The sequence below is a fragment of the Nyctereutes procyonoides genome, unplaced genomic scaffold, assembly GCF_905146905.1.
Source record: "Nyctereutes procyonoides isolate TBG_1078 unplaced genomic scaffold, NYPRO_anot_genome, whole genome shotgun sequence".
Lineage (NCBI taxonomy): Eukaryota > Metazoa > Chordata > Mammalia > Carnivora > Canidae > Nyctereutes > Nyctereutes procyonoides.
Genome location: NW_026575159.1, coordinates 851,188 through 878,676, shown reverse-complemented (window position 1 = coordinate 878,676; position 27,489 = coordinate 851,188). Strand labels below are relative to the sequence as shown.

Genomic DNA, 27,489 nt, shown 5'->3' with positions numbered 1-27,489 from the left:
TATAAAGAAAACTTGAAACTAGCTATGTTAATTTTTGTTAGAAGGTAGTGTTGTTCCAGTACTTAATATTCAATCCACATGAATTCACTTAGAAAAGTAATACATACTGTAATAAGTCAAACAAAGAAACATATGAAGAACAAAAACTAACCATTTCCGGCCTTTCTGTCTTAGAGATGGGGTAAGAGGGTAGGGTAACAGTGATAGCAGTTTATTTTGTATCCTTCCATACATTTTTTTACACTGTAACTTGGACTCACAGAATACTCCAGAGGTCACAAATTCAAATTCTAACAAAGATCAAGAAAGTAACACAAACTAGGAGGATGGGGTATCAGCATGAGAATGACAGTAGAAATTCCTGAGGCAGTTGGTTACCTAAGAAAAAAATGTGTCCTTCTCCCAAAAGAGATCAGCTCAGTAGGTTTGCATGCATGAATATGTATAGACAGATACTAAAATGTTTTCAAGAGAAGCCAAGATACTTATTATTTTTAGGTAAAAACTCAAGTTCTAATGTTGGAATTAGGTAGATCTTGTTTTGAACATATCCTTCCTACTTACTAGCTAAAAAATCTTGCACATCTTACTTAAACTCAGTTTCCTCATCCATAATGTGGGGATAAGTAACTATTCTTAGGAGGAAGATTAAAAATAATACCTCATGAGTTCAGTACAGTACATAATGCTTTATAAATGTTGACTACCTATGATTAGTAGTTGTCTGACTAGGTGTGTGGGAAGGGAATTGACTGCAGAGGGGCCCAGAGAGCTTGTTTGGGTAATGGAAATGTGTGTCTGGATTGTAGTGGTGGGTGTAGAACTTTATGCGTTTTTTAGAACTCATCAAACTGTATACTTGGAATTAATGAACTTTTTGCATGCAAATTAAACCTCAACAAAGCCAATTCTTTTTAAAAAGGTGACTGCCTTTCCTTTCTCTGTACTTCAGTTCCATCAACTATTAAAAATAGAGTTGACATAAGAAGTTTCCAGCATGTTTATCTCCTAGTATCCCTTTGCAACCCCAGTCATAGGCCGCCACATTGCAGAAGATTTTACTTGCTTAGAAACAAGAAAGAACGAACTACCTTTATTTGTCACTATTCTGTTATATTAAACTTACCACGTATTGGATTTATCTATTTGGGTACTGTGCCTGGTACATTCAGTAAAGCAGGCCACTTGTCACTTTTTAGAAATGTTATAATGTAATCAACAAGCTAATTACCTTCTGTTGAGTAATAAGCTATGAAACTTAATTTAACCAAAAAAATTTAGAAGCAGAAACATTATATAAATGAGAATAAAATACATCGTAGCACCCATTGTGTATGCATGTGTGTGTATACACACTCATCCCAACTCATTTTATGAGGCCAGCATTACTCTGATACCAGGAAAAGAAAACTACTAGTTTTCCTTATTTATAGATGCAAAAGTCCTTTACCAAAATACTAGCAAACCAAATCTAGCAATATGTAAACAGGATTATAAACTATGACCAGATGGAATCCTTCCCAGGAATGTAAGGTCCAAAACAGGAAAATCAATCAGTATAATACGCCATATTGATAGAATAAGTAACAAAAACCATAGGGGAGTCTTAGTAGACACAGGGAAGACATTTAACAATAGCCAACACCATTTTCATAATGAAAATGCTCAATAAACTATGAATAGAAGGAAACTTCCTCAACCTAATTAAGGGCATCTATGAAAAACACACAGCTAACATCATACTTACTGATGAAAGACTGAAAGCTTTCTCTCTAAGACCAAGAGTAAGACAAGGATGTCCACTCTCATTTCTTTAATCAGTGTTGTATTAGTTCTAGGCAGGGCAGTTAGGCAAGGAAAAAAAGGCATCTTAATTGGAAGAGGAGAATTAACACTATCTTAGTTTATAGATTTGACGTACTTTGTACATAATGAGGGACACCTCGCTGCCTCTCTTGGTAGAGCATGCAACTCTTGGTCTCAGGATTTTGAGTTCAAGCCCCACATTAGGTGTAAAGATTACTTAAAATTAAGTCTTTAAAAAATAGCATGAAAAAGAATAAAATACTTAAGGATACATTTTACAAAGTGCAGATCTTATACTCTGAAACTACAAAATCTTGTGGCTAGAAATTAAATATGTCCTAAAAGTGGCAAAACATCCTATATTTATGTATTTGACATAATATTCGTTAAGAATTAGTATTGTTAATACTCCTCAAATTGATGTACAGATTTAACGCAATCCCTATCAAAATTTCAATTCTCTTTGAAGGAATTGACAAGCCGATCCTAAAATTCATATAGAAATTCAAGGAATCCGGGGATCCCTGGGTGGCGCAGCGGTTTGGCCCCTGCCTTTGGCCCAGGGCGCGATCCTGGAGACCTGGGATCAAGTCCCACGTCGGGCTTCCGGTGCATGGAGCCTGCCTCTGCCTGTGTCTCTGCCTCTCTCTCTCTCTGTGTGTGTGTGACTATCATAAATAAATAAATAAAAATTTAAAAAAAATTAAAAAAAAGAAATTCAAGGAATCCCTAATAACAAAAACAATCTTAATGAAGAAGAAGAAATTTGGAGGTTCATGTTTCCTGTTTTCAAAACTTAATGCAAAGTTACCAGATGAAGACAGCATGATAAGTGAAACAGAATTGAAAGTCCAGAGATAAGTGCTTACATTTATAGTCAGTTGATTTTCAGCAACAGTGCCAGGATAATTCATCAGGGAAAGAGTAGTCTTTTCATCAAACTGTGATGAAACAACTGGTTAACCATATGCAAGAGAGTGAAATTTGACCCCTTCCTTTACTGCATACACCATTTAACTCCAGATGGACCAAAGACCAAATGTAAGTGCTAAAACTATATAAAACTCAGAAGAAAGCAAAAGAGTAAATCTTTGTGACCTTGAATTAGGAGATGGATTCTTAGATATGACAACAAACCACGAGCAACAAAATTAAAAATAGGTGAATTGGACTGGCTCAAATAAAAAAAAAAACAACTGTGCTGCAAAGGACACCATTAAGAAAGGGGAAAAGTCAAATTACAGAATGGGAGAAAATATTTGCAAATCATGTATCTGATAAGAGGTTAATATCCATGATATATAAAGAACTCTTACAGCTCAACAAAAAAAGACAAATCCAGTCACTTATGAAATAGACATTTCTTCAAAGAATGTAAAAAAACAGTAAATACATGAAAAGAACTCAGCATCATTATTCTAAATTAGTGAAATGCAAATCAAAACCACAGTGATGCTATGTTATGCCCATAAGGATACCTAAGATAAAAAGACTATAACAAGTGTTGGTGAAGATACAGAGAAATTGGAACTCTTAACACATTGCTGATGGGAATGTAAAATTGTATAGCCATTTGGAAAATAATTTGGTATTTCCTTATAAAGGTAAATGTAGAGTTACCAAAAGACCAAGCACTTTCACTCTATGTATATACTTGAGACCTAAAAACATATGTACACACAAAAACTTAAACATTTATAGCTGCATTATTCACAAAAAGTGGAAACAACCCAAATGTTTGTCAACTGATGAGTGGCTGAGCAAAATGTAGTTTATCCCTACAATGGAACTCTGCTTGACCATAAAAATGGAGTGGATTATCGATTCATGGTACAATATGGATGAACCATGAAAACATTAAGCTAGGTGAAAGAAGCCAACATATAAAATCACATATGATCCCGTTTATATTAAATGTCCAGAATAAGCAAACCCATAGAGATAGAGACAGAAACTAGTTGTTCTTAGGGGAGGACAGAAAAAGGAAAAACTGCTAATAGATTCTTTTTTGGAAGGAAAACAGGCAAGTGATAATGGCAATGGTTGCATAGCTTTTGAACATACTAAAACCCACTGGATTGTATACTTTAAAAAGGTGAATTTTATGGTATATGAAGTATATATTTCAGTCTCTTATAAGTATAAATCGGCGCCTGGGTGACTCAGTTGGTTAGTCATCTGCCTTTGGCTCAGCTCATGATCTCAGGGTCCTAAAATTGAGTCCCGTGTCAGGCTCCCTGCTTCTCCCCCTGCCCCTCTCCCTGCACTTGTTCTGTCAAATAAATAAATAAAATATTTTTTAAAAAAGAAAAAAGGAAATATAGGTGTATAATTGGTTTTTTTTTTTTCCTGGAGTTCCAAATCCCTTCAAATTTTCATATTTACTCTTATGAACCACAGGAGTCACAGGTAGGAACTTTTGAACTCTCATAATCTTTAGGGTTCTTTTCTAGTATAATTTTTTTAATGTTTTTTTTAAAATTTTTATTTATTTATGATAGAGAGAGAGAGAGAGGCAGAGACATAGGCAGAGGGAGAAGCAGGCTCCATGCACCGGGAGCCTGACGTGGGATTCGATCCCTGGTTTCCAGGATCGTGCCCTGGGTCAAAGGCAGGTGCTAAACCACTGCGCCACCCAGGGATCCCCTCTCTTCTAGTATATTTTGTGAATTCCTACATTAGTGTTTCAAGCTATTTTAGAATAAAAATTGTTTCCATTTATATGAGCAAATGTCACTGAGATTTTCAACAGTAGGATTCATAACTATCTTGCATGTTCTTCAAGGGATTGATTCATTCTCTGAATACTGAGCACTTGTGTTAGTTTAGTATTTATACTTTGACTAATAGTTCATTGTTATCATACCCTTTTTTGAAGACATTTCAAACATAAGATCTTACTAATACCACAGGAAGTCTAAACATACAGAAACATCATATTCCCAAATGTCTGTTAAGAATGTGGTTTGAAAATTAGAAAGTATCTTTTTCTAAAAAGTAATTTTATAAGTGATTATTACTATTATTTTAAGGAGCAGGTAGGTTCAGACCAGTTCATTTACCTTTACCTTTAATTATGGACTATTAAATCCATAATGAATGGTTGTAATTAAAAAGACTGAAATAATATCCAAATACCAGTAATTAAACAAAGCAGAAAAACATCTTTATCTCCTAGTGGATTCTTAACCTTTTTTTCCATGAAACATCTCATTATAGGTCTTTGTTAGACATTATAGAGCCTCTCTTGAGAAGAACGTACTGAATTTTTCATACACTTTGAAGGAATTTACAAACACCTTGGTCTAGCAAACATTTAGGAAAAGTCTGTGTATTGGTCTGCTTGAGCTGCCATAACAAAGCATCACAGACTGAGGGGCTTAACACAAATGTATTTTTTCACAGTACTGGAAGGCTAAAAAAGTCTAAGATCAAGGTGCCATTAGAGTTCATTTCTTTTGAGGTTTCTCTTCTTGGCTTGCAGTGTCTTTCTCAGCATGTCCTCACATGACCTCTTATCTGCACAGATGGAGAGAGAGATTTCTTATATCTCTTAAGGAAATCAGTCTTTTTAGATTAGGCGACCACTTTATGACTCTTAACCCTAATTATCCCACTTGTCACATAGGGGTAGGGGCTTGACATACAGATTTTGGGTGAAATAATTCAGTTTTAGAACAGTGTGCTAGTCTATACCTTACTTTGACCAGACTGAAAGAAGTAACCATGGGGGTGCCTGGGTGACTCAGGTCATGATTCCAGGGTCCTAGGTTCCAGCCCCGCATATGGCTCCCTGCTTAGCGGGAATATGCTGCTGCTTCTCCCTTTGCCCCTACCCCTGCTTGCGTGCTCTCTCTCACTCTTGTTCTCTCTCTCAAAATCTTTAATTGAAAAAAAAAAGGTAACCATGTTGTAATGGCTTTTTCTTAACTAAAAAGAAAAGAGGGGCAGCTAGCTGGGTCAGTTGGTAGAGCATGCGACTCTTGATCTTGGGGTAATGAATTTGAGCCCTGTGTTAGAAGACATGAGATTGAGCACAATCAGAGCTTAACACCTAAAGATTCAAAAGTAATTTAGAAAAAAAAAAAAAAAACAGAAAACAAAAGTGATTTAGAAAAATACTAATATGCCTTCACAACATGAAAATCTGGAAAGAAAGATAAATAGTCCAGGGAGATTAAGATCTCAGAAATAATTTCTGGTTATTAAAATTCCAAACAATCCTAAAAGTAATGAATGGCAAAGAAATATAAAGAAATTCAGTGGTTGCTCAATGACTTCAGATTAATGAACATATTCCCAAGATAGAAAGGATAATAGATTGTGTTACTAATGTAGAGAAAACTCAGGATTGAGTTGAGCAAAAATAACTAAGAACAACAAAATGGTCTTTGAGACATTTATTTATAGAATAAAGAATAATAGAAAGGTATATAGAACTATTGCTTAGGCAGATAGTTAATGCTGGTAATGTTTACATCCCCTCTATCAACATGTGCTCTTTAATCCCAAAGGATAATATTGAGTAACCATTTTTTAAAATCTTCTTGAAGGATACAGGTGCAAAGATTATAAGAGTTCCTTCAGGTATTCTAAACAACTTTAAGAGTTCTGATTTAGATATGAAAGTGATTCCAAGGAATGAGAAAAGGGAAGAAAGGTCAGAAGACTGGAGACAGAAAATGCAATTTTGATTTTCCAAGCCAGGGAGTGAAAAGGATGAGAATTCCATAAACCAGCAATTAAGCTATAGTGCTCTAGGGAAGATTATAAATAGAGAATAGAATATAGGAGAATATAGAAGAACCTATAGGAGAGGAAATAGATCTTTAAGTTATATTATTTTGGTAAGAACAAGTTTAGAGAAACTATTTCCTTTTCTGATTAATAATCAAATTAGTAGAAATGTTGAAGACAGATGCTTGTTAATTTTTACAAGGGTCCTGAAATTGTCTTATACTCTTTGCACGATTAGAAAAATTTGGTCTGGATATTAGAACAATGAACTTAGGTTTCCTGAAATGTACCAGCATTCAGAAAATCTCCAGGCAGAAAGCTAGTGTAATAATAGGACTCATTTTAATTTGTTTCCCTTCTCTCAGAGATTATAGTCTTATACTGTCTGTTGTCCAGTGTCTGAAATTTTTTCACGTTTTTTCCAACTTTTTTAGTTCATAGCAGAATTACTGATCCCATCACTAATTATTCTGTCATGAACAACAGCAGGAGTTCTGGGTCAGAGTTTTTAAATACCATTTTTTTGTTGCTACTAAAAATGAGTATCTTCTGACTGGCTCTCGTTTGTATTAAAAAGGCTCTTGATGCTGTATGCTGTATTTTTGTATCCTACCTTACTAATTTTTAATACTGTTTGAAAAATAATACTGTTTGAAAACAGAAAAATATTTCTGTTAACTGTTTTCAGTTTTCCAAATAGATATATACAATTATGTCATCTACAGATAGATGCAGTTTTACCTCCTTTTTTTCAATTCTTAGGTTTATAATTGCTTTTTCTTGTCTAATTGCATTAGCCAATAGTAATAACTATGATGGATCCACCTGTCTTCCATTCCTGTTTTTAGTAGAAAAGTCTCTAGGGCTTCCCACTTGAATAAGAAGCTTGCTAATTTTACTTCGTTTTTATACATTTGTTTCTGTTTCATGTATTTTTTGTTATTTTCTCAATAGACTGTTGACTCTTTGAGACTAGGATTATGCCTCTTTCTTATGTACTGACCTATTCATCTATTTGAGCAGATACGGACTAGGTATCAGATATGGACTAGGTATCTCTTACTATATGTTATATTCTCTGCTAGTCACTTGTCAGCAAAACAAAATAAACCCAAGCTATTTCCCATCACCACATCACACCACCCCCCAAGCCCTGCTGCCAAGATTAAGATCTGGTGGGAAATAGAGATACTACACAGATAACACAAGTGTGGTAGATTTTCAAAAAGCAGTAGTATTAGATACTATAGGAGCCAATTAACAGAATGACCTAATCTAGTATGGGGAAATCCGGAGATACCTCTCTAAAGAAATAGTATTAAAGGAAAGTCTAAAGACAAGAGAGAGACAGCTGATACTTTTGTAAGAGAAATCCGTTTCTGAAAAGAAGAAATAGAATAGAAAAGCAGATCACAAGATGAAGCTTTTGAAGTGGTTTGGAAGAACCAGACTGTGGAGTCTGGTAAGCCCTATTAGGATTTTGGGCTTTTTCCTTTAATATAGTTGCAAAATAGAAATGATGTTTGCTTTTGCGTGTATGTATGTATTTATGTTTGATAGCTGTTCTAACTGCACATAGAAAATGAGATTGTAGGTTGCCAAGTACATAAGTACCTTGTAAATGCTGCTCATTAACTTTTGAACCAATGACTTTACCACTTACAAACTGTAATCTCTGTGGCAGGTGGGCTTTCATTCTGAAAGCTAAGTACTATTTTTTTTTTTTTGTAAACAAGAAATATATTCATTCTGAATTCTTTTTAAAAAGTAAGGAACACAAACTTCTTAGTGTCTGTAGATTTGACTTTTCAATTCATCCAATTACTAGCTTTTTGAAAAAATTTCTAAATTGCTAGAAGTTTTGGTTACCTTATCTCTAAAATTAACTGTTTTAAGGATGAGCTGAGGGAAGGCTTGTAAAGCACTTAGAATTTGCCTGGCACATATTTATCAAATCTTAGCTGTGTTTATTAGCTATTCTTTAAGAACTTCAGTTCTTAAAAAGAATAAATAAACAGAACATTACAAAGTAATAGGGATGCAGAACATAAATTTAGGCATTCTCTTAATAAGGACATCCTGATTGTTCAGGTGAGTAAACCATATCTTAGGAGAAGTAGTTTAATTAAGGTTCGTGACTAAATAAATAGTAGAGCTAGGGATAATTTCTGGTTCCAGAGCTCAGGCTCACCATCCTATGTGGTGTGGCCTCTTTTCTAAAACAGTATCTCTTTTGGAAGACTTTCTCTCCCATTTGATTGCAGTCAGAAACTGAAAGCCATCTTGCATTTTGGAAAGAAAAATACTTAAAGAGGGAGCTTGATCACCTTTGGTATTTGGTTAGTGGAACTAAAAAAATTTAAGTAGTAATACATTATTTTCTGACTTAAGTGATGATAAAACTTTTTCTTACTTGAAAACTTTTTTCTAGTTAATTTGTTGATCCATTAATTAATTGGTTACTATTGTATAGTTATAGAAGTAATGTTTTATCAGACTATATGTTTTCTAGTACATGTTATCTACCTCTAAAGGGGACTCCTGCAAGAATATCTAGCATGGGGATCCCTGGGTGGCACAGCGGTTTGGCGCCTGCCTTTGGCCCAGGGCGCGATCCTGGAGACCCGGGATCAAATCCCACGTCGGGCTCCCGGTGCATGGAGCCTGCTTCTCCCTCTGCCTGTGTCTCTGCCTCTCTCTCTCTCTCTCTCTCTCTGTGTGACTATCATAAATAAATTTAAAAAAAATTAAAAGAATATCTAGCATGGCTGCATTTGAACACTGTAGGTATAGTAAGGAGATAGTATGTGTATATCCTCATATGTGTGGAGTTGTCTTCTCTTGCGGGGGGTGGAGGAAGGGCATTAGAGAGAATGTGATTTGGGGTAGCAGTCTGCTTATAATATCAAAATAGTTGTGTTATATAACTGTCATCTTTGTAAAAATACTTCTTAGAATGGCAGTATAAATAAAGTAACTCACTTAACTCGATGTGATACTCATAAGAAAGAGGATAGGTGTTTGATGGTAACAGAAATTTTCATTGATTTTTTTTTAACTTCCAAATAGGATTTTTTTAAGGTAAAATAAATCTATGGGAAACTAGTAGTATCATGTTTTATTGTTTATCAGTTTTAAAAATCATTAATATTACATTTATGAAATTACATAATTTTTGCTATTTGACACAATATGAGACTTTTGTTTACTTAGAATGGTGGGAGATGAACTATATTCTCTTCACCTAATTTTTTAGTAATATTAATCAAAACTGAAGAAATCCACACCTGTTGTAACAAATTCAGTCAATGCTGAAGTGTAGAAACTAGATCTTCCTCTCTAATTCCAGTTCCAGAGTTTTTCTTCCACAATTTGTGTATACCCTAAGACTCTTTTATATGTGTGTGTGTATAATTTGCTTATATAAATATATGCATTTAACTATGCATATATCATTTTAACATTAAAATTAGATCACATTTCTAATCAGATCACATTTTAATGTTACTCTGAAACATATAACTTAATGTACATATCTTTCCAAGTTAGTACATAGAGAATCCATCCAGTTTATTGAATATTTTATTTTATTTTATTTTAAGATTTTATTTATTTATTCATGAGAGACACACAGAGAGAGATAGAGGCAGAGACACAGGCAGAGGGAGAAGCAGGCCCCATGCAGGGAGCCCGACGTGGGACTCGATTCCGGGTCTCCAGGATCACACCCCGGGCTGAAGGCGGCGCTAAACCGCTGAGCCACCAGGGCTGCCCTGAATATTTTATTATAAAGCTATATTAGTTTATTCATTTGAATGCTGATGTAGATTTAAATTGAATTCTTTGTTTTTCTATTTTAGAGAATTTTACTAAGCATTATAAGATAGGTAGTCTCCATTTTAGAGATGAAGTTAAGACATAAAGAGGTCAGGTAACTTGACCTAAATTAAATTACATAGCAAGTAAGTGGTAAAGCTAATATTAAAATTCTGCCAATCCAGTCCAGAGTCCAGTCGTAAATACTACGTTATGTTACTCTTTTCCTTCTGCCTATCCTTAGTCTATGTACTGAAATTTTTTAAAAATCAATATATGAAATATATTCAATATTAAAACTTTCCTGAGGATAATTTAATATGCAACCTTAAGGATATTGGAAACGTTAGGGTCACAGATTACGCAGCTATAATTTGTGGTTGTATTTAACATACAAGTAGAAGGTTTAAGCCAATGCTACTCAAATGTTAATGTGCATACAAATCTCTGGGAATAGGGGTGCATCTTGTTAAAATGTACATTCAGATTCAATAATCTGGGGTAGGGCCGGAAGTTGCATTTCTGATAAGTTCCTGATGATGCCAGTACTGCTGATCTGCTTGTTGAATAGCAAAACTTTTGGCAATTGATACTGCCCTTTGGCAAATCTTGTTAGTTGTTTTATTGAATCAGTTATTACATCATTTTATTTATGCCACCAATTTTTATAACTTATACGTGCTAAAGAAATAGGTGAGAGTTTCTAGTTTGAATTCTATGTATGTAGCATTTAACATTGCTGGGAAAAATAAATCGTGGCTTCTGTAGTATTAATGCACAATACTTAATTACCTGTAATCATATTTATTTATGTACTAGATACAGCTTACACATCTATGTCACCATTTCTACTGTGTCATTTTTAATGGAGGGGAAACATTTATTTTCACTTTGAAGGCCATCACTGTGGTTGAACTAAAAGGTTGTTTTATGGCTATTATTTTCTTCTTTAGTAATAACATATTTTACACAGTTATAAAAGTAAATACCTGTTCAGTGCTGTGTGCCACGTACTGTATCAAGTGCTTAATTGACATGACTTGACTTCATCATCATGACCTCCCTCATTTATTCGTTCATCAGCTCTTTGGGCACCTGCTCTGCTCTAGGAACAGTGCATGCAGTGGTGAGCCAAGTAAACACAGGTTCTGCCTTCCTAGAGCCGAGTGCACTGGGGGGTGCTGTATAGTCATCAAGCACTCATCAAGCACTCATGGTTGTAAAAGACAAGTTGTTACTTACTATGCTTGCTATTGTCTCTATTCTTTCAACAATCAGAAAGAATCTTCCCCTTAGCCCTCTAGAAGCTTCTCCCACCTAGCTTCCTCCCCTGCCCCACTGCAAGAATTCTTTCTCTACTAGCTGGATTCCTGAGCTGTTGTAATGCCAAATCCACCTAATGATTGGAGGGAGACTAAACTTTTTAAGTAAAGATGAGCAGTTTGTACAAGAAAAGCAAGAATACCTGAAGGGACACTGTTCACATTCATTGAAGGAGAATATCCTCAGCACTTTATTTTTTTTTTAATTTTTATTTATCTATGACAGTCAGAGAGAGAGAGAGAGAGAGAGAGAGAGGCAGAGACACAGGCAGAGGGAGAAGCAGGCTCCATGCACCGGGAGCCCGATGTGGGATTCGATCCCGGGTCTCCAGGATCGCGCCCTGGGCCAAAGGCAGGCGCCAAACCGCTGCGCCACCCAGGGGTCCCTCCTAAGCACTTTAAATGGTAGTTTCAAGTGACTCTTAGTAACTTATTTCAGTTATTTGCATGCTTCCATGTCCCCAATTTTGTGATAAGAGATAGAGGAACACTCTATCTCTTACAAAGGTGGGTACCAGAGTAGGGTACAATTCTGTCCCTCCTCTTAAGCCTGTTAAGAGTTGTGGTTGAGAAGAGGTAGAAAGTTTTAGAAGACAATGTAAGACATTATTACTTTTTTTATGTACCAACATGTACCATCCTTACGCAGTAACCACACTGTAGAATGATTGATGCATGGTCTTAGTAGAATGTTGTTTTTAAGAAGTATGTGATTCTAGGAGTCCCTAAATGGCTTAGTCAGTTCAGCATCTGACTTTTGATTTCGACTCAGGTCATGATGTCAGGGTTGTAAGATCGAGTCTTGCTTTGAGCTCTGTACTAGGTACAAAGTCTACTTGAGATTCTCTCTCCCTCTCCCTCTGCCCCATTTCCTGCTCACAGATGCTTTATCTCTCTAAAAAAAGTATTCTCTCTTTCCTAATAATAGTTCTGAATTCTCTTTTATACAGATTTTTTTCTGATATTAATCAGATGTATATATTTGATCTTCATATGTATCATGCTGCATTGTTGCAATTTCCAAAATGTTTTGTTATCCCTGCTACTACTATAATTTGCGGCTTCATTGTATTGTTTTGAAAGTTATTATAAGAGACTTTAGTTTCTGAATATTACAAAGTAGCACTATATAATTTTCTTTCAGAGGTAGAATCTGAAAAACTTTTATAAATTTTATCTTGGAAATTAGTTTATTATTATGTTTAATTTTAGGAAATGGTGCTCTTGCAGAACATTCTGAAAATGTGCATATTTCAGGAGTGTCAACTGGTAAGTCATTTTTTTGTAATGTTTAAATTTCATGCATGACTTATATGGTAAATATTGAAAGCCACCTGGTATCTTACAAAGTGATATTTGGCTATAAAAATTATTACTGCTTTTTGCAGCATGTAATAAGGAATGAAGTAACTGGAACATGGGGAAATTCTACTAAGATAAAATTGATACTTGCATGCCCATGGATTGATTATACTCTTCCAAACAGATGGCATAATTATTTTTTCATACAAACATTGAAGCAAAAAAAAAAAAAGTTATCTCAAGTTGAATTAGTATTTTCTTTCCTTACAAAGTTAAGTGAAATGAAATTTATTAAAATGTAATTTTAAATGCTATTTCTAGTACTAGAGCCTGAGAAATTAAGCATTTTGCTTGATTTTTTAATTTGAGTACTGCTATATATAAAATTGTTGTTATTGAGTGCACGATTTGTATGTTACTAAAAAGCAGTGCAACAACATATTTGTACCCATGAAATTCAGAAACTTGTTCAGATAAATGTGTTTTTTTCCCACTCAGAGGCTAAGACTGTATAACTTATTAATTATGTATAGACCTATAACTATTATAATTTTCATTCTTTTTTTTCTTTTGTTTTGTTTATAATTTTCATTCTTAATATGCCTTTCTCAGCTTTGTTTCCATTTTTGCTGTATCAACTGTAATTACTTAGAGGAGCAAAGTCTTTTATTTTTGCATATACTGAAATAGAGTTTCTTACCATTATATTATTATTTCCCTTTAGTCTTCGTAAGTTTTATGTGGTTAAAAAAATTACACTTTGTGTATTTATCAATGTACTGATTAATTTATTCATGTCATCTTGTACTTTGGTTATTTTTTCCACACACGAAGCAAAACAGTTTTCTCTTTTATTTTATACCTGATTTTATTTTATTTTTTTTAAAGATTTTTATTTATTTATTCATAGAGACAGAGAGAGAGAGAGGCAGAGACACAGGCAGAGGGAGAAGCAGGCATCGTACAGAGAGCCTAACGTTGGACTCGATCCAGGGTCTCCAGGATCACGCCCTGGGCTGCAGGCGGCGCTAAACCGCTGCGCCACCGGGGCTGCCCTATACCTGATTTTATATTCACTAAGTTAATAGACTTAAAACCTCTAAGAGTTAATTTGCAGAGCCAAACATATGGACAAGTATGGTTTTCTGAAAATGAAAGCAAGTGCCTTCGTAGTCAACTTAGACCCTTTCACAGTTTATGTCACAGTTCTCTTGTCCTCTAGTTGTGTGATTCTACACATCAAGCAAAAATAAGCTTATATGAAAGATAACCTTAATTTTCTCCCTTTTTCTATTTTGAATAGCTAATGAGGATTATGATTATGTTTCCAAGTCGTCACTATGAAGTAAGAAGATTGTATACAAACATTTGAACTTACACAATCAAATGACATTATCTAATTTAGGGATTTTCAAAAATTTTGGTCTTAGAAGGACCATGTAAATCTACTTGGACTTCCATAACAAAATACCATAGACTGAGTGGTATATATAACAGATATATTTATTTTCTCATAGTTTCAGAGGCCAGAAGTTCAAGACCAAAGTGCTAGAAAGGGGATCCCTGGGTGGCGCAGCAGTTTGGCGCCTGCCTTTGGCCCAGGGCACGATCCTGGAATCCCGGGATCGAATCCCACGTCAGGCTCCCTGTGCATGGAGCCTGCTTCTCCCTCTGCCTGTGTCTCTGCCTCTCTCTCTCTCTCTCTCTCTCTCTCTCAGTATGACTATCATAAATAAATTTAAAAAAAATTAAAAAAAAAAAAACAACAAAGTGCTAGAAGGATTGGTTTCTGGTGAGATCTCTCTTTCTAGCTTGCAAATGGCCCCCTTCTTTCTGTGTCCCCACATGGCCTTTCATCTGTATGCAGAGAGGTTCCTGGTGTCTTTTATTCTTCTTGGAAGGACCCTAGGTCCTATAGGATTGGATCCTACCCTTATGACCTCATTTAACTTCATTTACCTCCTTAAAGGTTCTGTTTCCTTTTTTTTTTTTCTATTTCCAAATACAGTAACATTGGACTTCAAAAACTGAGTTTGAAGGGACCCAATTTAGTCCATAATAGGGACTTCAAAGACATTTTTTTGTGTAGGTTATAGTTACTGATAATTACTGTATTTGAAATTAAAACTGGAAAATTGTTTTAAAATGCATTAATTTATTTGTAAATAACAGTAATGAATCTATTGCATAAAATAATTTTATAAAAAATGAACTTTCCAAAACAAAAACATCAAGAATGGCATTGTTTTATAATTTTGCAGTCTTTAAGGAACGGCTTAAGCTGGATTCTCATATCTGTTTCTGCATTCAGTCTTTTGTAATACGTTATTTTGTTTGACATATATGAAGACAATTCAGTTGCACATTGATGTGTAGGAAGTCGTCGACCCCAATTTTTTTTTTTTAATTTTCAGAAGATTTACTTGAGAGAGGGTGCAGTGGGGAAGGATGGAGGGAGAGGGGGAATCTGGAGCTGACTCCTCACATACCAGTCACCAGGTCTGGGTGAGGACCACAGTCAGCAGGTACAGGTGAGCCCCATGTGGGACCCAGAGCCACCAGGACCAGATGAGGCTCAGGTGGGGACCAAAAAGACCAGGTCCAGTTTGAGGCCCAGGTGGAGCCCAGAGGCACCAGGTCCAGGTGAGGAGCAGAGTGGCTCCTGCTCCTCACCTGGTCTCTTTTTTCCTCGGCTACTCTCTTTAACCGTGCTCAGTGCTCTTGTCCAGTCATTCTGTGCATTTTGGAAATTGTACTGACAATTTTAGAAATAATTTTCACTTGTCTACGGTTAGTGATTCCAGGTAGTTTATTGTGCAAATCAGTACACTTTCAAAGTGAAAGGGTACACTAGTTGTAATTGCTCTGGCACTACAGACAGAACCACGATGGTCCTGGACAATGTAGGATATACAGTCGCCATATCTGTAATGAATAATATTCACTTAGCAGGTATTAAGCACCTAACGTCCTTACGCCAAGAAGAGTGGGAGTAACTAATGAGTAAAATATCCTTGTCTCAAGGAACTTATTTAATGGAGGAAATAGGTATGTGTAAAATGTACCTCTAATGTCTCAATGTGGTAAACCATATGATGAATAATAAGCGTATTAGGTAAAACGATGAATTTATAAAAGGCCCATTTATATTATCTAGTGAGTAGTAAATGACAGAATTAATTTTTCTTATTTTATTATGAATAGCACCAAGTAATTAGTTTCTTCATATGAATTTTGAGAATTCATGTGAATTATGGGAATTATTTCTGATTGATAATATATTTTTGGTTCTTATGCTTGGGATAATTTGTTTCTATTTCTAATAATTCATTTTTGTCTTCCTCCTTCTCAGATCTTTGCCAAGAGAGTTCAGTCAGTCCTTTTGCTGGTTCTTACACTACAGGTTTTGGCATAAGAAAACATAAATTTTCAAAAAGTATATATTGAGTGGTGTATTTTTTATTTTTATTTTTTTTATACTGCGTGATTTTAAAATGGGGAAAAATTATTGGATAAAATTTTATTTTCTGTATGTTTTTTATTTAGAACTTTTCATTGTCCAGAATTTCAAATCTGCTTTCATATATATGATAAAGAGAAAAGATAAATGGTATTTTTATAAATCTAATAATATGTGAAAATCATGAAATTATATCCTACACACTGCCAAATAATTTAATTTTATATATTGAGAGAGTAGGAAGGCTATTTTAATATTCATTTTTAAAAATGTCTCATGTTCTTTAAATGTCTAAACTTTTAAAACCGCTAAGTTCCCGATCATCTGCTTCATAAAATGAGACCTTTTTTAGGTCAGACTGATTTATAACAAGACCTTTACATAAATTAAATCTATTTGATTTTTTTAAATTTATCTACTTTAAACTGAATTTTACTTTTTGATCTGTGATACTTATTTCAAACAGGGTAATTTTAGAAATAATTTCATAATGCCCTCTCTATTAATTACTTCCAAATCAAGATTTTTACTTGTTTTTCACAAATTTTATTGATTCATTATACAAGGTTCATTAAACATTTAGGAAACATGGAAAAAGGAGCAAAAAGATTAAGGAAGTCACCCATTAACTCTGCATTATTAGTATAATTAATAACAGTATTTAAATGTATTTGTCCTTTTTCTGTGCATATCTTAATTATATATGCATTTGCATTATAACTGATTTTGTCTTTTGCCCTTTCTATTTAACATTTTATAGACTACACTTTTTTCATACTCATTATTTTAATGCCTGTATAGTTTCCGTTCAGGGGCTATGTTGTGGTGTTCTTAAACATATCAATGGATTGTTTCCAATGGATTCTCCCTACTGGGTCATGTTACAAGGGACATAGTAATATATATCTAGCCCTTTTTTTTTATTCTGAGACTGTTTTTTAGCATAGATTTCTAGAAGTGGAAATTACTCTATCAAATCAAAGATCATAAATAATTTAACTTAGAAACCTTTTGAGAGATTGCTTTTCAAAAAGGATTGTACCAATTTGTACAACTATCTGCAGTGAATGAGGACACTTACCTTGGGTATGATCATGTTTTTTTTTTCATTTAACTTTTCTATGTTTCTATTGAAGTCCTAACCTTTTATTTTCCCCAGACTGTTCAGAAATTTAATTGTTTACTTCTCTTTTTAACTCATGGCCTAGAGTTGTGACATTGCAAAGAATAAGAGAATGAGATTGGCTTTCTTTTATGGTTAGGCAAAACTACCCTGAAATTTAAAGAAGATTCTGGTTGCTAATAGGAACAGATGTTGGAGCTTGCTGCTTTCTCAAATAGAAAGTTTTTACATGTGAAGATTATCACATTGTTCCCAATTCCTCATTGATGCAGCTTCTAAATGTTCCTACCTTATAACATCTGTAGCTGAGGTTAGCTTGATCTTGAGTCTACTTTATATTTAACATGGAATTTTTTGTGAGGCAAAGCCACATTTCTGATTGCTGAGAAAGAGAATATCAAGTTTGGAAGTTTCTTTCTTAATACGCATATTAACTGAAATAGCAGAATATATAAAATAGACTTCAAGTAGTTTTTAAGTATTATTCTTCCTTTGTTTTGTCAGAATTTTTATTTTATTAAAGTCATCACCGAGGCATTTGGGTGGCTCAGTCAATTAAACTCTCAACTCTTGGTTTTGGCTCAGGTTGTAATCTCAGGTCATCATCTCATGGGTTGTGGGATTAAACCCCACTTCAGGCTTCCTGTTCAGTTGGGAGTCGGCTTGAGATTCTTTCCTTCTGTCCCTCCCCCACTCACTCATGCACACATGAGTGCTCTCGCTCAAATAAATAAATAAATCTTTTTTAAAAAGTCATCACTTTTGTGTTTGTGTATTTGCATTTAACAATTTGTATTTTAGTACTCAAAGGCCTACTACACTACTGATCCTATAAGCCTTTAAAACAAATAGTTATTAATTGTGGCCTTTTTAATTAGGATGTTATTTTCTAAATTGCAATTATTTTGCTTACAAATTAATTAGTAATATTTTGCATTAGTGTAGAGCACTATAGTAAAGTGGCTTTTGTTTTTAGCTACTGTTTTAGGCTTAAATACTATAATGACGTATTCAAGTTTCCCTGGAAGATCATCCAGTCTGAAAACACTTCTCTTATCCTAGAATTTTCAGATCTTTTCAAAGAAAATAAAACCTAAACTATAATTATTTGATAGCAGTTTTCAATTATTTTTTTAAATATAGAGAAGTTGCATGAATAAAGCAGTATGAGTGGTCCTTTGTACCTTTCCTATGTGATTTTAATATTTTCAATTATTCAAATACTAGACTTCCTACTAAATTTACTAATAAGAATTTCACCAGTTCTTTTGACCAATATTATATAGTGTATCTTTTACCCATGTTTTAAATGAAGAAAGGGAAGAAAGTTTATTATATTTTAGGTGATTTTGAACCCATTAAGATTTTTAGGATTTCAGAATATAAAAAAATAGAACATAATGTAAAGCCAAGAAACTCTCTCTCAAATGAATAAAGTGAATAGAGAATACAAGAGAGAGTACATTTTTTTTAACTTTTATTTATTTATGATAGTCACAGAGAGAGAGAGAGAGGCAGAGACACAGGCAGAGGGAGAAGCAGGCTCCATGCACCGGGAGCCCGATGTGGGATTCGATCCCTGGTCTCCAGGATCGCGCCCTGGGCCAAAGACAGGCGCCAAACCGCTGCGCCACCCAGGGATCCCGACAGAGTACATTTTTTAAAAAGTAATACATGTTTTAGGACACTATTAATTTTTAAAGGCATCGCCTGTAGTCAGAGAGTTTCTGAGATGCTTAAGCTTCTGGAGTAGAGCACTCTTTGAAACTAAGTAATGGTAGTATTATAATTTTATGTATTGTACTTTTGTATGTAGCATTGCATAGTATATAATTAAATATTACAGTGTTTTATCATACACTAATATATTTTATGTGAAGCATAGTTTTATATTATATAATCATAATCATAATATTTCATGTATTATAGTCTTTAATTGAACAATTCCATATTTATAGCAAGATTATTTTATAGTACAATTTTATATAACATTATTATAAGAAGCAGTGCATAAATTCAGCATCAGAACAGGAAGTGTAAACACCAAGACCATCAACGGAACAGGTTGTAACATGACAGAAGTGTGTGATGCTTAGATGGTGGAAGTGAATCTCACCTACTGGGGTGAGTGGGCCAGATCCAGTGAAGGTATTAACACATTGCAGTCAAACATTTGACATTTTCTTTTTTACTCTGTAACTTTTTTACTCTGTAACTGTAAAAAGAATAATTCTTTTTCTACTTTGAGAATAATTCTTCAAAGTATGATAGCATGTTAATTATTTGTGCTTTTGCTAAAGCCTGAATTTGAATTGGGTGTACCATGCAGCTGTTATGCAAAAGCCAGTCACTTGGCAGATGAGCAGAGTGGACTTTGAATTTCAGTTGATTAATAGCTCCATGTCAGTTAAAGCTGATTTGATATTAAGCTATAGTATCCAGAACAAAGTAGATGAAAGTAGTAGTAGTAGTAGTAGTTGTAGTTCTTTTTCTTCTTTTTTTTCTTCTTCTTTTCAAAGATTTTATTTATTGGAGAGAGTGCGTGTGAGCACGAGTGAGGAGGAGGCTCAAAAGGAGAGGGAGAGACAGGCTCCCTGCTGAGCCTGAGCAGGATCCTGAGCAGGATCCCGGAATCCTGGGATCATGACCCAATCCAAAGGCAGATGTTTACTGACTGAGCCACCCAGGCACCCCTGGAAATGCTTCTTTACTCCTCTTCTAAACACATTCTGGATCGTATATTTATTTCTGGGTATCACTCTTAACAGTTCACTAAGACTAGAACACCCGATAAAAAAAGACGTGAGTATACTAAAAAACTATGTCAAAACTGATAAAGATGGCTTAGAAAATCATGAGCATCAAGGCCAATTTATGTTTGCTCAGATGCTGATTTCTGCTTTACCTCATCTATTTTTCTAGCAAGAATTGCACAGTAAGCTTCAAAATTATTTTTTTTCCTATTCAAGAAATAGAAGTAGTAGCTTGCTTAGCATTTTAGTCTTCTGTAGAACTTAAATTGGAAAATATATTAAAAAAAAAGGAAAATATAGGTACCATATCAATAGTTTTTATGTCCTTACAGGAAAAAATTGCCCTTTTATGCCCTTAAAAAAAGGTATAAAAGGTTGAATCTTCTCTATTTACCTTATCTTATGCTTTGCTGGCAAAATTCAAAATTACTCTTACAACTTAGAAATTTTAGGATAAAGCTGCTTGGATGGTTCTTTTAAGGTTACTCTCCTTATCTTACTCATATTGTGCTATGACCCTTTGGAACTGGAAAAAAACGTATGGGTTTTGTTTTTGTTTGTTTTTTTTTCTGTTTTTCCTCCTTTTCCTATATTTTGTGCCTCTTTTGACTTTTTAAAAAATACATTTTATTTTACTGCCATTTAGCTTTGGATCATTATGTTTGTTTGTTCTGGACATTAGTGACCTTTAAGAAACTAAAGAGTTACCTGTCTTGATTAGAGCTAAAGACCACATGAAATACTTTGGTCCTCAAAAAACATTGTTTAAAATAATAGGAATAAATATATTGCTGCATTCTTCTTTTTTTTTTTCCTACATTCTTAAGTATCTGTGCTAATGCAAAGGAGTATTCATTTAATTATAAGCAGCTGGAAGTAGGATTTCTTGCTGGAAATAGAAATATGTGATTTCTAGTACTAGGTTTGAAAATAATGAGAGTCCTGAGTGGGAGTGATAGATTAATACAATTTTTTTTTGCTTGTGCTGATTCTTATTTTTTAAATGACAATTAAAAACCTTCCCATCTTAGACTAGTAAATATTGTTGTTACAGTGCTAGTAATTGTTTCCATAAAAGAGGAAGTTCAGGGCAGCCCGGGTGGCTCAGCAGTTTAGTGCCGCCTTCAGCCCAGGGTATGATCCTGGAGACCTGGGATCAAGTCCCGCGTCAGGCTTCCTGCATGTAGCCTGTTTCTCCCTCTGCCTGTGTCTCTGCCTCTCTCTCTCTATCTCTCATGAATAAATAAATAGAATATTTTTTAAAAAGAGGAAGTTCAGTTTTCTGACTTTGCTGAAAAAATTGGAGTGAAATGTGGAGTGCATCTAAGGGAATACTCCCCATGTCCAGTGTCTGTCTCTTTCCAGTTCTGTCCACCTTCAGTGTGTTGACTATTCTGACATTTATACTGTGTGAGAGCTCAGCTCACATACTGGGTATTCAAGGAGTCTGGGCAACGAAAGGTCAAAGAAGTCAAAACACTGGGATGGGCAACAAACCCAGTAAAGTTCCAAGAAGAGAAATTTCAAACTGAAGTCGTTTCTTCGTAATGATGGGAGGTTGTCAGGGTTTAGCTATGTCCTATAGGACAGTCTGACAAAGGGCCATTCTTGCACTTTGTTCATCTGCAGATTCTAATGCTTACTTGATAACTTACCCGGTATTCTCAATGGCCCATAGACATTAAGAATACTTTCATCTTCTGTTAGTCCCCTAGTCTTCCCTCCTTTCCCCCTTCTCTGTTTTGCTTTCTTTTGAAACATCTCCATCAGCCTTCACTACATTTATGCTGCCATTCTACCCCATACCCTAAATGTCTTACCTATAAGTAAGTATTTGTTTATACAGGACCAAGAGAACTTTTTTCCAAAATAGATTACTTTTTATCTTTACTGAAATTCTGTTGAGGCAGCTCACTCTGTCTTCCTGATAATTATTCCAAGTGTCATAGGGAGCTCCATAGGTCAGTAGTGTGTCATATTGGTTAGGAGTGCAGCCTCTGAAGCCTATTGCCTGGGTTTGTATCCCTGTTGTGACACCTACTAGCTTTTTTGTGGTCTTAGGAAAATTGATTTCTCTGTGCCTCCATTTTTTTCTTGTCTGTTAAATCAGAATAAGAAGAAGACAATTATAGTACTAAGAATTAAATGACGCTAAGAGTTAAAAGGAAGTGCCTGAGAAGCGCCTGGGTGGCTCAGGTAGGGTGAGCATCCAACTCTTGATTTCAGTTCAGGTCATGACCTCAGGGTTATGAGATTGACCCCCATGTTGGGCTCTGCACTCAGCATGGAGTCAGCTTGAGATTCTCTCCCTCCCTCCCTTTGCCCCTCCCCCATCTCTCTAAAATAATTTTTTTTTAAAGGGAAGTACCTGACAGACAGCAACATTATCATTAGTCATGGGATCCACAGGCCTGATCACACACTCCTCACTTTGATTATATGCACAGGCCTTCAACTCATGAACCATAAACCTCTGATTTGGAATAGGAATCTTTAGCCTTGTGTATCATACTTAACCTTTAAATTTCAAACTGCTGCCCTTCTCCTAAATTAACTGGACCAGTAGGTGTCTGGTTTTCATGCTAATCATCTGTCTGCATATCCTAATTTTCCATGTTTCAACGCCTGGTATTGCTCGCACAGGCACAGTCTTTTTCCATGTGTCGTGTGATTTCCTCGTCAGCCTTCAGAATCTTCTTTCTCACATCCTCTGTGGCCATTCCGTAGTCCCCTTTGCTTACTGCTTCTTTATCTAGGAGATGGCATTTTTTTAATAACATCTATTTCCATTGGAATTAAATTCTTCTCAATAGTGATTTCAGCATTTGGAATTGCTTTTGTATTAGCCATAATGGAGTTAATATTTATAAAAACACCATACTCTGAAAAATGAGACAGCCAAATGATAGTGACCACCGCTGATTATAAATGCTATCTTTTGCTTATAAACAGACTGAACATATTATTGTTCTTGTTAGTGAACTTTCTGTGAAGTAAAATTTTACAGGTTAGAGGAGCTTCTGTATTTGCTTCTTAGCTGACCTCTGTGCCTCACCAGTTTCTTTCTTTGCATCACATTACTTCTTTTCATAGAAGCCTACCTTGGCTTGACTGGTGTCTACGGAATTGGGTCATTAAATTTTTCTGATTTGGAATGTGTTATTTCTTTACTATGACTGCCTACTTCTGTTTTGTGAAAGAAATGCTATGTTAATATAGTCAAGTAAGCCCTCGCTGTGCTATACTTACATATTGCAGGGGTGTTTTTGTATGTGTAGGTCTCTTTGTGTCTGTTTAATAATGCCATATGCCTGTGTCATGCATTAAAATTAAAGTGTATTATATTATTCAGGATTATATTGTTTTGTATGTTCTCTAAACTGTTTATATGTTTCTTGGATTAAGTGAATAAGCGTATCTTGTTCTTACAAAACTGCAATTTCCATGAGAACATGAATTCTCTAAATGCTCTTCTTGTGTGCCTTCCATATGTATTTTATGTACTTCAGTGGTCAGTAAAGCATAGTTGATTTTTATTTGCATCTCAGTTTTGTGGTTTACTAAAACCAGAGCACAAAGATTCCAAGTCACTTGTAGTCTCAACTGCTTGAAGTTGTAAAGTGTCAACTCTTGTCAGCTTTGAAAAGAAATGCAGTTCTTCATCTGTAGAACAGGAAATTGTCATTTTTGTTTCCTTTACAGGTAGTTCAGCTCTAATCATACATTTCCTTGCCTGCCTCTTTTTTCTTAGGCTTTAAAACCGTGAAATCTCAAATTGAAGGGCATTTCCTTTGACATTAAGTTGGAGTCATCCTCTCCTCTCCTCTGCCATGTGTCCAATAAAATAGAGGTTTTTTGAACACTTCCTATTTTTGAGATGATTTCTTTTAATTTGATCACTATGGTGCATTAATCTTGCTTAAAACCATAGTTCTTTGCTTTTCTTTGAGAGTATTGAAATAGTATCAGGTTAAACATGAAGAAGTCTTGAGTATTTCAGTTTTGCCATTTTCTAAACTGTGCAGTGAGATCTTAGTATTTTCTAGCTGAAAACTAATACCAAATCTTACTGGGAACACCATCAGAGAATCTCTACCTCTTCATTCCTCAGTTAATTCTCCCTTTCTCAATTGATAACAGGATAAGTTAAATACTGTATATATTTAGTTTAGCCTTTGAGTATAACTTAACCACTAGCATTATAAAAATGCCATTTTCTTTCATTTTTTTTTTCATTCCAGTTGCCCTCTTAGGACCACTATGAATTAAATAGGCTTTTTAGAGCTAATCAGATAACCTATTTATTACATAATCATATGGAGAAGATGCTGTCCAATTGGAAAGTTACTGTCTTTTGAATGAACACTTGAAACCCTTTAGGCAGTTTCTGTTTCATTTATCAAAAGTAGAGATAGTGAATTATCATCATCCAAAATGCCTGAATGCTTGTTTATACCTAAAGATACTGACCAGAGTAAATTACGTGTATATGTTTTTTGTAAATGTTGTATTCTAAGAACCAGAAGTTGATACTGGTTGTTAAGAGATCTATTAAGCAAAATGAAGAAACACAAATACAATCACTTCTGGAAAATCCCACATTCTACAAAATTAAACACTAAACTAACAGGGCTTATGAGAAAAGTAGTATTGGTACAGATCACTTACAACTATGTAGCTTTGTAAGGATAGCCCTGACAAAGTAGCAATCCAAATGCTAATGCAGTCAAATACCCCTGACATTTATACCTAAAATCAGTCCAGACTTTGCATCCATATCCTCTGGGCTTCATATTTACTACTTGAAGACATTTACTTCTATTGGAGAACAACTTAATCAAAAATAAAAAGTGTAATTCAGGCACCTGACTGACCCAGTCAGTAAAGCATGCCACTCTCGATTTCAGGATTGTAAATTCAAGCCCCAAATTGGGTGTAGAGATTACTTAAAAATTTTTTTAAATTTTTTACTTTTTAAGATTTATTTATGTGTTTTAGAGAGAACAAAAAAAAAAAAATAGAGCATGCACATGTGAACTGGGGGGAGGGATGAAAGGGTAGAGAGAAAGAACCTCAAGCCAATTCCCTGCTGAGGGTGGAATCCAACGTGGGGCTCTGTTTCACAACCCTGAGATCAAGTCCTGATTTATTTCCTATGCTTGGAAATCCTTGAAATCACCTGTAATATTAAAGTAAATTTCCTTTTTATTTGAATTAGGTGACTATTCCTTTAACCAGCTGATGCCCAAGACAAAGATTTAGAATATAGGATAAAGAAAGATTTGGGAAATAACACTGTTCTGATCATGTTGAATTTGAGGTTAGAATGTCCAGTGGGCATTTGACTACAAAAAAAAAATCTCTGGATTAAAGATCTTAAACCCATGAACTATAGATTATAGCTGAAATTGTAGGGGGGGGAATGAGACCTTCCATAGAGAGTGAGGAGAGCAGAAGGCTAGGGAATGATCTGCAAACACCAGCCTGCCAGAAGCTAGCTGAAGAGGATGATCTAGAGCTAGAGAACTAACACAGAATGGTCACAGATAGGAGAGCAAGAAGAAATGATGTCAGCAAAGTCAAGGTAGTATATGGTATCAAGAAAAAACAAATCACTCTGAGATACTCCAGAGAGATCAAGTAGGATGGAGATTGAGCATCCCTGGGATTCAGCAGTGAGGTCATTGATGCTCTTGCCTGCTAGCAAGATTTTTATGGAGTCAAGAATTGGAAGTCTGGTTTCAATAGGCCAAAGAGAAAATGAAAAGTGAGAAAATAAGGAAAAATGTATGAGTATATCCTGATAAGCCATCAGAAATGCAGTAGAAATATATCATGATGATGGTAGATGGGGGTGGGTGTGATTTAGGGCTGAAATAGACTTTAGGGTAGCAACTTCTTATTTTAACACATAAGGAAACCAAGACCCAAAGAGGTTTAGTAGTTTATACAATGACAGAGCCAGTGAATACCAGTTAGAACAGATAGCATCTAGGTCTTACTATTCCAAATCTACCCAGATACAGATATATAGATAGATACGTACATAACATACGTATATATGTAGATCTATATATGTGCAAATTCTTAACCCAAAAGAGACAGAAAACTTTCTTAATGGTTCCTAATGTTAATCTTACTCTTGGCATTTGAATTTATTCTTTCTTAGAGAAAGGAATAAGCAATGGTTGTTCTAGAGTATATTTATCTACATGCCCAATGTATTGTACATGCAAAAAATGTGTTGATAAAAAGCCACCAGCTGGATTTGAAACAAAATGCCAAACTCAGTCATGTTGCAAATGTGCAAAATTAAGTCAAAATACGTATTCATAACCAATTAAGGGAGAAACATGATACTATAGTTTTGTTTTTAAAGCTCTTATTCAATTAGAAATGTAAAATACTAAATCTTAAAATATGCATTCTTATTTATGGGTGGTGTATCTTATCCTTGGGCAGTTGTATATACAGAAAGTAAAGTAATTCACAGTTTTTTTGAGCCATCCCTATCAGAACATAACATACTTAGTTTTTGGTATAAGAGCACCACCTATGGGTTTCTCAGGTATTCAGGGGGGAGAAATTTAAAACAAAACCTAATAAAACCTAGTAAAATTCTTCCTAGCTTTTCTCCTATATCAGCTCTATCCATTTTTTAAAGGCTAACAAATTGTCTGCTTTGCTCTAAGTTATTCATTCCTACCTGGTTTTGTTTTAGTATACTACTCCCAAATGCTTTGGCAAGAGCTAATGAAGAAAGAAAAAGTCCTTATTAGTGACTTAGGATATCTTTTTCTTTAATTATTATGATGATAACTCATAAGAGCAAAGTTAAAAGCAAAACTCTGGCACTTCATTGTCAGTAAGCTTACATTTAGGTAAATTCAATCCTTTTCTAAAGTATCATTCATCAAAATTTTTTTTTAAAAGTTTTGTAAGGGAAATTTTACTCAAATTGAAATTTAACAAGAAAAAAATTGGAAGCTTCAACTATAAGTGTTGAAGTAAGATGTGCACTAATATGTGTAATAGGCTCTTGATATATTATATCCCTGTATTCTGTATTGCGAGGCTATTTTCTAAAAGTAATTGAAAACAAGATCCCTTTGGTGCAATGTACCCTAATTCCAGGGTAGACCCATTTTAGACATGAACATTTTTTCTTCA

At 34.8% G+C, this 27,489-nt stretch overlaps 1 protein-coding gene across 2 annotated transcripts in view; it reads left to right on the top strand.

Moving 5' to 3' along the window:
• The window catches only part of LRP12 (LDL receptor related protein 12), a 72,284-nt gene that overhangs the window by 22,652 nt on the left and 22,143 nt on the right, over positions 1–27,489 (top strand). Inside the window, exon 2 of one of the 2 annotated variants that reach the window (XM_055314347.1) lies at positions 12,894–12,950. The exons of the other annotated variant lie outside the window; for it this stretch is intronic. Coding sequence (XP_055170322.1) covers positions 12,894–12,950 — 57 coding nt within the window. The remainder of the gene's footprint in view (positions 1–12,893; positions 12,951–27,489) is intronic. 2 annotated transcript variants of the gene reach the window in all.